Source organism: Manacus vitellinus, unplaced genomic scaffold (genome assembly GCF_001715985.3).
Source record: "Manacus vitellinus isolate BGI_N305 unplaced genomic scaffold, ASM171598v3 scaffold_0_pilon, whole genome shotgun sequence".
Taxonomy (NCBI): domain Eukaryota; kingdom Metazoa; phylum Chordata; class Aves; order Passeriformes; family Pipridae; genus Manacus; species Manacus vitellinus.
Genome location: NW_021938789.1, coordinates 20,833,879 through 20,851,487, shown reverse-complemented (window position 1 = coordinate 20,851,487; position 17,609 = coordinate 20,833,879). Strand labels below are relative to the sequence as shown.

The following is a 17,609-nucleotide window of genomic DNA, read 5'->3' as shown; positions in this document are numbered from 1 at the left end:
GTGTGTGTATGTGTATGAGTTCTTTTTTTGTTCTTTTGTATTTGTAATCTACTTTGGATTCATTGAGATCTGAATTTTAATGCTACTGAATAAGTGCTTTAAAGAGTTAGAGCTGAATGACTGCCTTATGATGACAAGGATTGTGAATTTTGATAGGGAATTTTGAACATTGTTTGGCAAAAGGAATTAAGATTGCTTCTCTCTTCATTGCTTGATGTATGAAACCTTTATTAAGAACAATTCTCCAGCAGTGCAGAAGATTACAGATTAAAAAAGAGATTGGCAAAGTGTGGGAGTGAGGAGGATCGAGAGTGCATGGCCACAGCATCCAGCAGAGAAGCTAGAGCTGTTGCTGGGCCAACCTTGTTCACCCAGAGGTTTTCCTGGAGCTAGGAATTCAGATCCAAAAAGTGGCTTACTGATACAGTCTCTGAGCTAGTAATTGTTGTACTTTGTGAATAAAGAGAACATGATTGGAACACAAGAGGGACTCAGGGACTAGGAGGTATCTAATTAACACTTGTTCTCGCAGCTCAGTAAGCAAGGAGAAGAGGGATGGAGGAGGAAGACGTGTTACCTGTTCCTACAATGGAAAAGTAAAATAGCTTTTTAATGGGATTATAAGTAATTTTTGAAACAGAACCAGACCAAAAGGGCTGCAATCAAAACCAAGTGTACATAATCAGTAGTATTTAATTTTCAAACATTACAGTTCTTCTATTTGTTGTTTGAGGTCTTATTTGGAACAAAAATTTGTATTTAGCTAAAATGAAATTTTGGAAAATGAGAAGGAAATTTGTATATTGCTTCACTTGTGAACTGTTAAAAATTTTCATTTTAGTACCAGCACTTTCCCTTTATCATTCCTAGCACATCAAGAAGCTACCGGACAGGAATTTTTTGATAGAGCATATATTGCAGTTCTTAAAATATTTTTGCTTGTACAGCTTGAAACTGAAATAGCCTGTATTTTTCTTTTTTTGTTTGTTGTAGGAATCAGACTTGGCAATTTCCTACTCTTGTCCTAAGACATTAAAACTTTATGATCACACAGAAGCCTATCTTGGCTGTCTCAGTAACTGAAAGCAGATGTGTCTGAGGTTCAGACTTGATCGTGATTAGGCACAACTTGAGCAATGTTTTCAGGATCAGGATTTTGGCCATAACATTTGGGCACTAGCATCTTACTGTAATTTTTCATCTTTCTCCTTTTACCTCTCACTGTGCTGCTGGGTGTGTTATGTGCAGCAATTAGCAATGTGTTGTGGCCTTTTAAGACTGGAGCAGGATTTGCTGTTTAATTCTGAGGAATTGAAATATATGTCATGATGACTAGTGCAGCCCTGTCCTCTTGGGTATTGCAGGAGCTCTTTGTCTGGATTGCTGATTTCAACGTAGGCATAATATAGAAATATATAAGAAATAAAGTATGTTTTATATAAGAGATTCTTATTTGTTTTTATATGATGATCCTGAATTTAGTATCCAAGCAGTATGGTAATTATTTTAAATAAAAAATAGCTTATGTTCTGCTTAGCAGCTATATAATATGAGCAAAGATGTCATCTTCCTGATAATTCCAGTGTCTTCATTAGAATGTTAAGGATGCAAAACTTGTCAGGAAATAAGTAATTGTTATATAAAACTGACTTTTCAAGAGGTAAATGTATTATAATGCTAGTACTTTCTGGGTTTAGAACTTTACCAATCACGTTTTTCGGTGCCTGTGATACAGCTTGTTTCTGTGGAAGACAAGGTAAATTGTCTAAGTACTGGAACATCTGTGAATGGTAGTAATATTAATAAACTCTGTAAACTTGCAGCAAAACCCAAGTTTAGTAAAGCTTAAAATGCAGCTTGCTTCTTTTTATTCTGCTAATAAACCTATCAGTTCAGAAGGAGGGCAAGGGAGTTAGAATTGCTTTGTGGAGTCATTTTACATTGACAGCACAGGGTAACTTAAGTGTTCACTTTATGTATTCCTGTCCTGTTGTGTGTGTAGCTGCTATATGAACATAGCTCTGTGCAATGTATGGGATATATAATTGTTTTTAGGGAAAGAGAATCCATTAGTTTTAGAGAAAGAGAAATTAATGTGTTACCCAGTGTTTAGGTTATTTGGGATGTGGGAATTGACAGTAAATTCTGAAGGCAAAATACATTTTGGATTGGTGTGGTTGTGATAGATCTCTTCATCAAGTTTAGCTTTTATTTTAAGAATTCCAGTTACATTGATGATTTTGTGCTGAGTCTAATGTCTTCAGTTTAGTAACTCATGAGAAGGGTTTGTTCTATTGTTTTCTATTTTTTCCCCTAAAATATACTAATGCTTTTAACTTGTGATTGCTGCTACTGGCTAGAGTGAGGTCAGTGGAGATGTTTTGAGTATCCCAAGCTGATGCAAGCAGCAGGCCCCTTGCGCATGAAATCTCAGCGAAGATATTTCAAAGCTTGATCAGTACAAATGAGTCATTTAAGTTCTATTTTTCTGATATTTCCACCTACTAAAATGTAAATGTTTTAATAGTAGCCCACAAGTGTCTCAAATTTGGTTTTCTTTGCTCTTCTCCTTCTTCACAGATTTTTGCTATTGTTTTTTTTCCAAGGAGGTTTGTCAGACTCCTGCCACATCAAAAAATTCTCATAATTTAGCCACATTCATTTTCACCATATACTGATTTATTTCAGATCATAAAATATTTTTTAAGTGGTAATATTGAGGTAGTTTTTACTGTCCACTTTTAGAAGTCTGATGTATGCTGATTGGTTGATTATTTATTTTTTACGGATGTTGGTGCAAAAGAAACAGGATTAAAACACACTTTGCAAAGCAGTCATAAAGATTTCAACATATAGTAGTATAAGAATGAAGGAATTCTTAACATTTAGCCTTTGTTCTGAGGCATTATAATAATCCTACAGAATATTTCTACCTTCTGGGTTTTTCCTATGTTAAAAAGGCTTTGTACAGTTTTGTGTTGCCTGCAATAACTGCCTGCGTCTTTTTGTGCAGTTAGCTCATTGTACATGACCCTTCTGCAACAGGCATGCCTAGTTTTTCCAGTGAATCTTTTTCTAGTTAGTGTCCTATTGGCAGACAATAATAAGAGGAAAAAAGAAATCTAATCATTCTTGTAAAAAAATCTTAATGAAACCTGGTTCGTATTCAGATCTGGAACAAATGTAGTTTGTGTTGTATACTCAAATTTAAAATTTTATGAGTTTACAGAATAAGAATATTATTTTACTTATTTTGAGGAAACTTCTCCATTTGTTTATATAATTAAAGGATTTTTCAGAGAGTCAAGAATGCTATTTAATTCTTGTGACTTAGCTAGTTGACTGGTTAACAAGCTGAGTAAAGCATTCAGAAGGTTGAAAGAGGTTCTCCTGAGGTTTCCCTCAGGTTAACCTGTCCCCATCCCTTCCTCAAGTGAGAAAACCCAAGATATTTCAAGTGAGGACAAAGAAATAATGGCATTGATCTTATATTAGTTTTCTGGAATAGTGAGTAATAGATAAATTATAGTAAGAGGATGGATTCTGTTGAAACTTCTTATTTGAAAAATGCAAGAGGTAATTAATACATGGCGTCAGTGAGCAATGGTAACTCTCCTTTACCAGCCTGTATTTTGGGGATGGGCTTGCTCCCTGCTGCCACCTAGAAGGGAGTTTATAATGGCATTATGCTGTCTTCAGTCATTCTTCTCCTTTCCAAGCTTGGGCACTTAGGAGTGCTGTTAAAGTTGTTAGTTAAAGGAAGTTTAGAGAATTTAGGTTTCATAACACCTTGAAGTCTTCCTTCCATAATGGTTTCTGTTGCCACATTTGTTTCATACATAAGTTTACTACTTGTATGGGTTTTCTGAAAGAAAGCAGTAGATAGGGGAGTTATGCCAAAAGTAAATGTAGCTTGAGATCTACATCAGTCAAATGAATTAAAATTAGTTTAGAATATATAAAAGGCTCTCATTTTTGTTTATATAATAACTAAAAAAGCAGGTTTTTGAAGGTTACATACTCCTCAGTTTAGGAGGATTACGTCTTGTCTGTCCTTTGTAATGTGGAGGTACATATGCTTCAGAGATACGTACAGCAACATTCAGGGACATCCTAAAACCTCTGCTGTTTTCTCAATGGTTTTATGCAGATTATCTGTATAAATTTGTTGTTCTGTAATCCCTGTGACCTTCGGAACACTCTGTCTGCATATATTTATTATAATAATGGACTTAGTGTGTAATATTTACAGTAATTGTCCCAGGTGAAAATGAACATAAAGTTGCTACTTTGTGAAGTTCCATTAAAAAAAAAATTTGAAAGAATGATTATAACTCTAGGATTTTTATTGCTTTATTGTGCTAAAGTATTTTTTTTACTTCTTTTTCAGTTGATAAGCTCCATGAGCTCAGTAGCAGAGCACTGTCTCCCCTCCTTACTACGCACCTTGTTTGACTGGTACAGGCGTCAGAATGGAACAGAAGATGAATCTTACGAATACAGACCTCGGTCAAGCACAAAATCAAAGGGGTAAGAGTTTTCCTTGCAAAAGTCTGCTTGATTTTTGTGTGCTTTCTCAAAAAAATGTGTGCTTTGGACTTCTGTGACAAGGATGTTGCATTTGGACCTGTCATTACCTAAATCCATGTGGAAAGAGCACAGACTTCTTTGAGGTAGTGTATTCAGTTTGCCTGGTGATAAGCATAAAGTGACTTAATGGTTTTGGTTTGGATATACAGAAGGAAGTTGGATACTGGTAATTCCAGGCTATTTTGTCCCTTTTCAAATTGTTTTGGTTGTTGACAGGTCCCTTTCCAGCTATCCATTTTATATCCATGTGCAACAATGATTACATGAAAGGCAATGCAATAATTGTCTCTGCAACATTTGTGTTCAGTCTTGTGTATGATACCTGTGTTCTTGATTTCTTATTTTAGGGATGAGCAACAACGTGAAAGAGATTATCTACTTGAAAGGAGGGACTTAGCTGTAGATTTCATTTTTTGTTTAGTTTTAATAGAGGTTCTAAAACAGGTAAGCTCTTTTGCTTTGGCAAATTAATTTTAATATTTTGCTTTTAATGTTGATTTTTATTGTCTCCTTTAAATTTTTATATTAAAAACTAGAGCATATCTGTGATGAGCATATGCAAGGCTGTCATTATCCTCTCAGCTACATAAAGCCTTTGACTTCTCCTGTCTTTTCTTTACATGTCTGCATTATCTCAGTTCGTGTGTCTTGGAAAACTGCATGTGCTGCAAAAAGAAAAACTGTAAAAAATAAGTTTATGTTCGGTACCTTTTGTCTTCTTAAATGTTTTTGAAATACAGTGGGCACTCATTGAATGACAAGATTAAAGTGTCACTTCAAAAATATTAGAAAGGGCATGTTATTTTGCTTGACCTTATAGTGTGTTAGATAATGTTACAATTTCTGTTAATATAATATTTGCATGGGTGTTTGGACAAGAGGATAGGGTTTGGCTTCAAGTAGCAACATTTTTCTCCCGTTCTTTGAGTGGAGAAAAACATTAATGTAAGAAATGTTTTGAAACATGAGTGGAATTGAGCAAACTTGAGGTACTTAAGTAGTTTGTGTCTTTTAAGTGTAGGTGCACGAAAATTAAATGACTTTCTCTACTAAGTAAAGCAAGGGCTGTTTTAGTTTGCAAATAATTTGTAGGAGATTTGTGTTTACGTGGTTGTGTATGGTATGTTTGTGATACAGGGGGAGAATGAAAACACTAAAATGAAAGAGCTGCCTGTCCTTCTCTGAGACACCCACTAATCATCCAAAATAATGTTCCCATACTGCATGCACAGATATGCAGAGAACAGTAGTAAAACCATCAAACTGTTATGTGTTAGTGTTTTACAGAAAATCTTTAGTTCATGCTCTCTCCCTGTCTAAATTTTCAATCAGTACAAAAGAAAAATGGAAATGGAATAGATTGTTTAGGATTGCAGAGTTGTATGGGTGGCTTCTGTATTTTGAACGGGTACTACTTTTTCTGTTGAGTAGAACCATGTTGCCAGTGATTCAGATGTCAGGAAAGGTGCAAAAGTTTGGTCTTCAAGACATGTTTGATGAATCTCTCATACATGTACTCCAGACAAGAAAGATATTTTTCTGATGAGGGTATTTCTGGTAAGGATAAGGATCTGCAGTGGGCCACTAAACATAGATACACCACTTAAGAGAAATGTTTGGTCAATTCAGTATTAAAAGTTATCTAAAGGAGGGTTTGTGTGTTCTACCTTTAATGTGAATCTGCAATTAGGCAGTCCAACAGCCCAGAAAAGATGGCTTTTTATCAATAAATACATTTACATTCACATTACCTCCATCTTCCTCTCTTCATGGGAGTCCTGTCACTCTTTGATTCTTAACAACTGGTTTTAGAGGATCCAAAGGATATGATCCAACCCTTTCTGTAATAGGCACAGAGCAGATGGTGAGAGGGTGACAGACATGACCTATATAGGAACAGAAATCTTTTGTTTGGATTAGATGTTGCTCATTGTATGAATATGCATGTAAATAACCAGTTCCAGTAACCAGAAGTTTGTGAACAAAAAGCTTTCTTGATGCAGAAGAGTATGAAGTTCTCAATCAGTAAGTGCTTAGTTTTTTATAGACAAGAGAATAATCTAATATATTTTAGTGAAAATCTTAAACACTTAAACAGTAATGTGTAGTAGGGTTATCCTAATCCCTACCTGAATTGCTTTGAAACTTTCAAGATATTATGACTTCATAATCATATATAGTGCTTTTTTAAAGACTACATTTGGTTTTTAAAACAAATGTTTGCTTCTAAATCTGAGAAAGGTGGTGATGTCAAAGAGAGCCTCAGTAAAAAAAGGGCCTTCTAATAAATGCTTACTTTTTGTTCTCACCAAATTGTTACTTATTGCTAGGAAGATTTGTATATATTTTGAATGCTTTCATCTGCAGAAAGTGTGAAATGGAGATGATCATCACTTCTACATTCTTTTTGGTTTGTTTTGTTTTCTTTGTTTATATCAAGATGAATTGTTTTTTGAGATTAAATCTGTAGTAACACCACACAAAATAGCAAGCGTGAAAAGATGCATAGTTAACTTTATCTGATAATTTTTGATGACAAATTCATAGTATTTAGTTAACTGTGGTTTATTTTGTCATTAATTTAATCCCTAAGAGCCATCATGCAGAATAATTTAGGAAAATGGCAATCCAGATTATGTAAATGTTCATGTATTGCACAATTAACTTTATCATGTGCCAACTGAGGATGACACTAGCAGGAGAGATTTCTATGGTGCATCTCACAGTACTGTTTGCTTGCTTCATACATACATATAAATGATATTTGCATTTCAGATACCTGTTCATCCAGTGCCAGATCCTTTAGTACATGAAGTTCTAAACTTGGCTTTTAAGCACTTTAAACATAAGGAAGGGTAAGTTTAACTTGTATACTTTAAAATATTTGGTGTGTATTTCCAGCTTGTGCTTGATTGTTGTGATTGTTCTCCTTTGCCTCACATGTAACACATTTGTGATAATACTGTAAATGAACACTGGTTGATATCTTTAGATTGAAAACATATCTTGAAAGAACACAACTGTATTCAATATAAGGCAGAGTTTATTTTGCTTAGAATATACAGAATGATTTACACAGCCTGACAGAATAAGAAGTCTGAGTTTGAATAACTTCCTATCCAGAATACATTTCTTATGAAGTGAGAAATGAGACTACATCACTTTACATATCACCCATGCATTTTAGGTTTGGTTTTCATTGTTTGTGTGGTAATAATCTACCTCGCTATGGAACAACCTTTTTGTTTTGTAATTAAAAACTTGCTTGGGGCTTAGAAGAACAAAGTTGTATTTAACATTTTTTTTTGCTTTTATTGTGGGTTGTTTGTTTGTTTGTTTTTTCTCTTTAGGTATTCAGGAACCAACACTGGGAATGTGCATATTATTGCAGACTTATATGCAGAAGTGACAGGGGTTCTTGCTCAATCAAAGTAAGCTCAGTCTCTGACTCTTCTTGTGTTTGGGGAAAAAACAATCTAGACTTAAAGACTATTTAATATAGTGACTATTATTAATGTCCCCAGTAACTAATACTGTAAGTTTCAAGTGTAGTCAGGTGTAGTCTGGTGTGTCTATCTCATGTTCCGGCGCAATAAATTTGAACAAATCAAGAAATAATCTTCAGTATAATTGCTTTGCAGTCAGCTTGTAGGTGCAAGATAAGGAGGTCTTGTATCAGTCAGTCATTGTTGTTTAGTTACACGTATATTCTAATGTACTGATCATAATAGGTACTCTTAAATGACTAGATTTTAAGTATAGAGTTCATCTTGTGTTTCTCTTACTATAGGTGCTGTTACTGTTACAGATTAAAGAAAACCTATCAAAATTATAGACCTCATATAAAAGTAATTAAGAATGCAGATAATTGTTGTCTATATCCCTTGTTTAGGTTTCAAGCTGTTAGGAAGAAATTTGTTACTGAATTAAAGGAGCTGCGACAAAAAGAACAGAGTCCTCATATAGTACAAAGTATCATCAGTTTGATTATGGGAATGAAGTTTTTTCGAGTAAAGATGTATCCCGTGGAGGATTTTGAAGCATCATTTCAGTTCATGCAGGTAAATGAATAGTACAGAAAACTGAAATGAGCATGATTTTGATTGTTTAACTCATGAAACTGCAGTGACACTTGCAGTGATCAGTCACTCACTCTACTTTTGTGCCATCCTTCATCCTTTTCTGTTCAGTTCATAAGTTTTCAGAGGTGTGAATCATTGGTTTCTGTGCAGGAGAAACCTTTCACAATTGTCTCAGTAATGTGGCAAACCTATAATATATGAATTTATTTAAGACTGAATGAAAATGGGTAGCAATCAAATAATTTTCTTTATGAAAGTAGTATGTTAAAGAAAAAAAATTATTTGATATATCTTTTTTAGCAACTGAGGTGCCAAGACACACTTTTCTTTTAAACCACTTCAGTAAGTTTTCAGAGGCTGCATGTTCAAACTTCTATATGGATTATTTGTAGTGTCTGGAATATTCTCTGTAACATTGTTTTTGCAGCAAAGTCATATTGAAAATGAAAATGAATATATAAAAATAAAGTATAATTTTCTAATAATTTTAATAGAGATAAGTGTTAATTTTTTAAAAGCTTCAGAATAACCTGAGGAAAAAGGTTTATATTTATATTTTGAATATTCTTTATATTCTGAGTAGAAAGTAAATAGCTATCTGGTATTACAAATGTTCTCCTTTCAATTTCTTGAGGTGAATTGCAGGGGAAACGGGTTTTACGGTTTATGATGTTTTGTAAAGCTGATATTGTCAAGGAATATAAGACTGACTTAGACACATTGCTTCTTTTAAATTCAAACAGGCAATTAATGTTATACTACTAGCGGTTTTTATGGTATAGTTACATTTGTATTCTTTTTTCTAAATATTTTTTCTGATGTTTTCTTACTAAGGAGTGTGCTCAATACTTCCTGGAAGTAAAAGATAAAGATATAAAACATGCCCTTGCTGGTTTGTTTGTGGAAATTCTCATACCTGTGGCTGCTGTAAGTATTTTAATCCCCCCCTGCCCCACTATTCCTCCCACTTTCAATTGGGCTCTCATTGTTAAAGTTGCTTCAAAATTAATCCTCAAAATAATATATTTTTACAGATTCAAAAAGACTTTTAGTACCTAAAGAGGGCTTACAAGAAGGCTGAAGAGGGACTTTTTACAATAGCACGTAGTAGTAGGACAAATGGAAATGGCATCAGACTGAAGGAGGGTAGGATTAGATTAGATTTTAGAAAGAAATTCTTTACTATAAGGGTGGTGAAACACTGGTGCAGGTTGCCCAGAGAAGCTGTGGGTACCCCATCCCTGGAAGTGTCCAAGGCCGTGTTGAAATGGGCCCTGAGCAACCTCTTCTAGTGAAAAATATCCCATGGCAGAGGTGTGAACTAGTCTATCTTTAAAGTCCCTTCCAACCCAAACCATTCTAGGATTCTGTGACTGTTAAGTAGATTACAAGCACCTACACAGTCTTAAAGGGAAATGTGTTGGTTTGTATTAGCTAGTTTACAATCTTTTTTCAGAACTTTTTAAAATTATCTGTTTGCTTGATACCTTTATCACCAGAGCACTGTGTAATTTTATACATGCTCTAAAAATTTGAAATTTCCCTGGTTTAGTATTTGCTCAAGGGTCCTGTTGACTTTTCTTTATTGGCTGAAACTTGTTAAGTTCTTTCTAGAATAAACTGAGATATGTAACATCTTATAAGGAGAGTGTGGTCTCCTATGCAAGAAGGAAGAATGTAGGTTTTGGCTAATTAAATAAAGATAATTCATATGTCTGTTCCTTCAAGTGGAAGAGCAGTGAGTTGTCTCCTGTGTGTGTTTTAAAGCTAAAGGTAGAAATTTCACTCAGCAGCCCAGAACAAGAAAAAAAACCCTAAATATCATCACAGTGTTTGGATGTACAGCGTGTGTAATGTGTGTAAATGCTTCTTGTGAGAATGCTTTCAGTCAAGACAGGCTCTTCTCCTTCCTCCCAGGTTACTTTGCTCAGTTATGTGAAGCTTGTTCAACAGGTCAACGTGAAATTATGGTGCCTCAGTGTATATACCTTACATTGACCATTTATCACAAGCTCAGATAATTTAGATTGATTAGTAGATTGATACTTGCTGTGATTGTTGTCGAAAATGTTAGTTGTATGAGCAGCCTGTGCTTTAGCACAGGCTAAAACAGGTGTGTTTGGCACGCTGTCCCAAAAAATGGCAGGTCATGGCTCCATGTTGCAACTGATTATATGGGCATATCTTGCTGTGTGTGGAGAATTGGGACATGTAGGTCTCGTTTCGTAGGATGGGATCTAAAAGGACTAGCACACTGGGTGGAGATCCCATCTGAGCAAGCTCATGGGTAGCTGTTTATTTGATGAAGTTTTGATCTTTCCAGGGCATACTTACACTCTCCTAGAGAAGAATTTCTTATCCTGTTAAAGAGGGAACTCACTTTGTCGTTTTGAACTCCGTAGTTGCTTGGCAGTTGGAGTGGGGGTACAAAGTGAAAGTACCTAACATTTAGGTAAATGCAAATATTAGTTTGGAGAGTCATAAATATAATGAAAACTGTGCATACAATGATGAGACATAGGCGGCATTTGGGAATGGGGACTCCCTGGTGGCAGGCACGGAGGCACGCACAAGGCTGTGCAGGGCACTCGTGGTGGTGTGTGCAGCGCTTCCTACAAGCACAGCCTGACTCAGCGCTTTAAACAGTTGGTAAGGGAGGCTTGATCTTTCCTTCTGACTCATTGAGTCTCTAATCATTTCGTACAAATGGAGCTTCTTAAATAGAAGCAAAGAACCTCATCCCAGATTGAGATGCGGTTGAGCAGGTTAGTCATTCTCTTGGAAGATGTGAGATGCAAGTTTGAATATTTTTGAAGCAACGGAGGGAATTGAATGTAGATTTTTCTGTATCTTGGATACAGAAAATGGCTTAAGTGAGGAAGCTGTTAGGTTTCAGCATTGAGACTTCTTTACTGTCATTCTCTTGCTTAGTCATTCAGGCATTTTAAAAAACCCATCCTGATTTGGACCCTGCAGGTATGACAAATCACGGCATATTTTACGTATTTTACAACAGGGAAGTTAAGGCTGATCTGTAAGCCTAAGATTATATCCCAAAGCAACAGTGTGGTGCTGGCAACTACTGACTGATTTCTCTTGTGGGGCTAGCAGGGTACTGATCAACTTCTAGCTTAAGACTAGCAAAAGATAAATAATTTGGTATGTAGGAAGTAATTTAAATCATAACTACTTTCTCAGTTCTTTCTTTTTGGATTTGCACACATTACAGAGATACATACTATTTTTATGCTTCCCCATCATGAATGTTTTCAGAGTGTTCTTAGCAAGATGGATGTGAAATATAATGTTAATACATATAGTTATAATGTTTATATAATATTAATAACTCTAAGTAATAAAACTAACAAAAGATTACCTTATGTTGTAGGGAAGTTTATAAGTACAGAGGATCTCTTCCAAAAAAGCCAATCCCCTCTCTAACACCCTAACCCTCCATTTGATAAATAAAGCAGAAATACCGTATAAAATAGTAGGTTGAGAATCACATTTAAATGGATCATCCTGAGTATCCAGAGAGAAGCCTAAGAGACTTGCAGAGGTTTTGATAAAGAATGTAGCTGTCTGGGTTATGGGAGGAAACCTATTCTGTAATGCAAGAACAGAGTGGGTAAAAAAGGTGTAGGGCTCCACATATCTGTTTCGTTAATTCTGAAAGCTGAGCAAAGACTACTTGAATGGTTGGTTGACTGGCAATCCCATGGATAATTTCTTAAATTTTCATTTTTCAGTATTGGAGGACATAAAAGGGGAGCAGTGAAGAGGGGAACAGTGTAAAAGTTCTGAAAAATAATTTTTAAAATATATGAAATTACATGTATTATGTTTTGTTGGGCTGAGGGTTTTTTGTTTGTTTGATTTAATTGTTGTTTTAACTGTATGGTTGTAATATATGGCATGATTTTTTATGCTTTTGTTTATATTTCAGATAAATACACTCAAATACCTACCTAATATGAGATTTAACTTTTGAATGGTCTTGAATTCATGGACATCTTAATTTATATTTAAATTGCCTCCTGTATAAGTTTTTAAACCCATTAATGTGTGTATTTTTTTTAATAGGCTGTTAAAAATGAAGTGAATGTGCCATGTTTGAAAAATTTTGTGGAGATGCTTTATCAGACTACCTTTGAATTGAGCTCAAGAAAGAAGCATTCACTGGTATTTTAAAGAAATATTTCAACTTCTCCATTTTGCTCATCTTAGGCTCTTAAGCTAGCACATTATGTGAGGAAAAGCTAACAACTGTGTTAATGTAAATCTTAACATCTCAGTTCAAGTATAATTAAATTCCTATAGTTTATGTGCATTTGTTCTAGTTTTGTTTTATTTCCTCATGTAGATATATGCTCTTGTTATCCCACACATGAGATTTATCTTGAAGTCAGTGCTTGTTCTTGATTATTTTAGTGGGGTTTAGCACAGTTAATTAACCTAATGTCTCTTACAAAGAACTTGCATTCAGGGAGTCTGTATACTGAAATTATGCTTAATTAAAAGAGGGAGGTGTCAGACAAGACTTTCCCAGCAAAACAGCAGCCTCTTAATAGCCCTGCCTGTTTCTCTTCTCTCTTCATACACTTTTTCGAACATTTTTTTATTATCTCTTAATAATGCAGTATTTGGTAATTCTTGTTGACTGTGGCAGCCATATTTCAAGTTGATTCACTTCACTTTGCTGGAGATGTAGAGCTAAATTTTTCATTTCAATTGGCATATTCAGTAAATGCAAGTGAATTTATAATGTTTTATTCTCACTTTCATGTTAGGGACAAACATATAAACATATATAGCACATATCATTGTATGTGATTAAACTCCTTATTTAAGAATAACATTAAGTAGTTGATGTTAGTATTCGAAATGTTATTTTATTTATGAAGTCAGAAACGTTGTTTGCATCAAGATTACAGTTTACCTATTCATCCTCATTCTTTAATTTTGCTGCATAACATGATGATCTGCAGTCAGATTTGGTATTAATCACCATTATGTATTAAATTATTAAATCTTATGTTACTAAAGCAAAGCAAAGTCATGGTTTGCATATTCAGAGAAACTAAATTTTTCTTCCTTCCTCACTAAAAGTAGAAGTAACATTTCTGACAACTTGAAGTCTGCCTCAGTTTTTACTGAGTTGACGATATTTTTCCTGAATATTCTTAAAGGCAGTTCACTTGTCCAGCATGTAGGACTTCATGAGCTGAATCTTGTGGTTGCAGGAAAAGAGGTTATTGTACAAAGAGTGAGACCTGCTCTCAGTCTGTGTTTAAGGTCAGACTTTGCTAGGGGATGAGTTTCACCTTGGTCCCACTGCCGCGATCTCACACCCCGAGCTCTTACAGCACCAAGGTTGTACCCAGGGCACTGTGCCTGGCACATGTGTCACAGTGCAATGCTAAAACTGTGAGAGTGAGAGGCAAGGACCAACTGTGTGTCTCAGTCTCAATGTACAAGACTTAGGAGGTCTTCAAAGAGCCATTTGATCAATTCTTTTTCCCCCCTACTCATAGGCTTTGTATCCATTGATCACCTGCCTGTTGTGTGTCAGTCAGAAACAGTTTTTTTTAAATAACTGGCACGTTTTCCTGCAGAACTGTTTGTCACATCTAAAGGTAAGAATCCTTTTCAATTCAGGAACTGTTGCAAATCACTAGTATTTATTCCAGTATGTTCTCAGAATTCACATGCCAAATAAACAATGAATATTTGGCTGTTTAAAAGGACACTGAAATATTTTTCTAAAAAAAAAAGTAAATGTTTCAAGTCTCTGTTTGTATTAAACTCAGTACGTTTTTGTGATGCTGTGTCATGTTGGAAATAGATGTGGTCCCTTTGGGGACTATCGATTCTATTGAGTAAAATCTGCAGAAGCATCTGCTAATAAGGACTGTTCATGCCAGAGAAAGTACAGACTGTAATTCTTCATGTGAAAATTACTTGTGAGAAAATAAGTGACTTGTCTGCTCTTTTAAGTAGAATGTATAGGAAGTGCAAAATTTCTCTCACTCACTAGTTGAATGAATAGAAAATTAATTGCAAGGCCATAAAAGACACTATATCTGCAGCCAGTGATACGTATTTTAAGAAAAAATTACAGTGTCCCTTTAACTGATGACTTCCATTGATAGCATTGTAAACAGCAATTGGTTGATAAAGACATCACGATACTTAGAAACTGGTGATTTTTTTAAATTGACTTTCTCGTAGCATTAATTGTTGTACATGCTCTTTCCTTAATTACGATTAACAGAATCATGATTTTGCCTAATGCATTGATTTTGAAAATGTTAGTAAATTCTTTGATCCTGCTTCACAATACTGATTCTGGTTAGGTATGAGAGACAATTCCGAAGCGTATTAGTAAAATACGTAGACCAGCATGAAGTCAAAAGGAAACCGGTTTAGCTGCTTGGATTGTTTTTAAGGGTCATTTTGTTCTCACAACATCTTTCACACCTTTCTGTTGCTTGTTGGGTTTTGTATATTTTTCATCTAACATTGCAGTTCTTTTGCAATATTTGCCTTGATTTTTGTTTTGTAGTTTACTTTGCTTATGGAGGCTGCTTGTGCTTTTGTTTTTAAAACTTTTTAAAAAACTCTTACAATCTAGGAGTTACCTTTTTCTGGCATAATGTCCACTGTTGATAATGGATATATTAAAACTATAAATGCCAGTGAGTTTGACTGGTAGTTGCTGAGCATGCATTTTATATTTTACTTAATTTTGTTAACCACTAACAACTTAACACATTTACTGTAAGGCTCTATTCAGCAGAAATTCCATATATGAATTTCTGCAGTTCAGAATTTGCAGTGTTATGATGCTCTGCCATCAATGAGTTATTTAGGATATTTTATGGCTTGGTTTAATTTGGCACACCAAATACTATTGATTTTTTTGGTGCCTACTTTGTTCAGAAACTTTTTTGAGTTTAATCTTGAAAAATACACCCCACTGTCCTCATGTGTCTTACAAATTAATGTGTTCCTTTGTTTCCGAAGCTAATTAAATGCATGCACTCTGAAATTAGTAATCTCATTAATTTACAAATCTGAATTTCACAGCAGTTTAGTCTTTTAGATTTCCCCTTTCACATTTTATTTCCTGATTTCCTAATGACTAAAGTTATTTTATTTGCAATTACTTAAAAATGTAAAATGAATTAAGGAATTCCAAATCCCTTGTCACTACTGTCTTTGTTATTTAATAACGTAATTTGGAGAGTTACTGGAAGATACTTAGAGCACTGAAAAGGTTCACCTACCCCTACTGTATTTCTTGCAGTTAACAAATTATCAGTTGAAATAATGACAACACTTAGACTGTCACAGGGATATTCTTTAAAGAGTACAGGCACGTTAGCAAGTCACCAAGAGGTAACATAGTTCATGGATTCATGATGCTCACTTTATTCCCTGGTGACTGCCCAGTGCAAGCTCTTAGCTAGCCATGAACACCATGTCACACTTTAATGACAGAAGTGAACGATTTCCCATTTGCCATGGTGTGAAAGCCCACATCCTTGCTGTTGCTCCATAGTACCTGATGCACAGTATGTTCACACCCTGCCTTACCTTTTGGTGCTGTGCTGTACTTGATAATGAACCCAAGAGTACTTTGAATCCTAATCCTAGTGATACTTATGGCCCTTGTAAACTCCTCATGCTGGGTTTCAGTGTGCTTTACATTTAGTTATCCTCAAAATCAAGCTTAGTGTATGGGGAAAACATCCTAGCCTTGCTGAAAGGAGGAAACCTAGTGGTCTGGACTGATGAAAATAGCAGATAAGCGAGTTGTAAGAGCCTCTTTAGACCAGGAGCATACCAAAGGGTATTTTTTGGTATATGTATAGCTGGCTTTGTTGTACAGTTGGGATGCTGTTTCAGCATTGATCCTAGTAGGCATTTTTTTACAAACAGCGGTGTAGACAAAATTCTGAATTTGTTCAGCAGACAGTATGTTTTACAGTGCTGGATCAGTATTGTAAAACATTTTCCTTACTTTTTTTGACTAGTATCTAAACAGACTAATTCTAGCAAGTTTGTAAGAAAGTTGATAAATTCTTGGGTGAAGCTGAGTTGTTATAGTATCTTTACCACCTCTTCTGGGGAGAGGAAGGAACATTTAAGAAAACTGCTGAAATGCAAGAGACAGTGTCCATCATTCTGTGCCACTGTTGTGTGGAAAAAGAATATTTTGTTCATCACAGTTTAACCTTGAAAGCTGAAGGGAAGTTTTCTGCCACTATAGCAAAACCTTGATTTCTACTGAATAGAGTCCTTGCTAGACAGCTATCTGTTGGTTTTGTGCTTTTTTTCATCTAACATGCATGTGCCTTCCATTCTCATGTTTGTTATGTTTTGCTGTCTCACATTGCTTTATTTAGATGCCATCTAACAACAGTATCAGAAAACAAATAGAAACACTGCAGGTGAGTTAATATGTTGTAACTCAGTGAAATGTTGCTTTGTCTCATGTAAATACTTTTTTTTAAATGTTTTTTGTTTTATTTTGTGCTTTCCTTTCTTTGTAAAATTGCTGTTAGTACTGTTAAAAAGCAACAGGACTAAGAATAGCTAATGTTTCAAAGATCTGTTTTTCTTGCCAGGAAGTAAAGGAGAAAGATCAGAAAATTATCTAATACAAATTTTTCCTTGGGGGTAAAAATGTGGCTTTATGAGATTGATTATCAATATCACAGCTGGTTTTCCTGAACAGCAGTGCATGTTTCCGCTGAAGTAAACTACCTATTCAGATGTATGGGTTTTTCTGTTCATTCATTTCAAAAAGTGTCTTGCATGCGAGCAAACTGAAAACATTCTCACAATAAAAAAATGTGAAACTGATTTACTATAACAACTTGCAGTGCACTAACTTGAAAGACTTTTACACTGTTGGTTTTGCAGGTTTTA

General features: G+C 35.0%; 1 protein-coding gene across 10 annotated transcripts in view; it reads left to right on the top strand.

The window, feature by feature from the left end:
* Positions 1-17,609, top strand: part of FRYL (FRY like transcription coactivator) — a 134,052-nt gene that overhangs the window by 47,125 nt on the left and 69,318 nt on the right. For 5 of the 10 annotated variants that reach the window (XM_018068970.1, XM_018068914.1, XM_018068920.1 and 2 more), the window contains exons 4-12: positions 4,391-4,530; positions 4,938-5,034; positions 7,366-7,445; positions 7,941-8,021; positions 8,483-8,651; positions 9,507-9,599; positions 12,756-12,854; positions 14,207-14,308; positions 17,084-17,128. In XM_018068970.1, coding sequence (XP_017924459.1) covers positions 4,391-4,530; positions 4,938-5,034; positions 7,366-7,445; positions 7,941-8,021; positions 8,483-8,651; positions 9,507-9,599; positions 12,756-12,854; positions 14,207-14,308; positions 17,084-17,128 — 906 coding nt within the window. The remainder of the gene's footprint in view (positions 1-4,390; positions 4,531-4,937; positions 5,035-7,365; positions 7,446-7,940; positions 8,022-8,482; positions 8,652-9,506; positions 9,600-12,755; positions 12,855-14,206; positions 14,309-17,083; positions 17,129-17,609) is intronic. The other 5 variants (XM_018068951.2, XM_018068961.2, XM_018068944.2 and 2 more) reach the window with 1 other exon arrangement.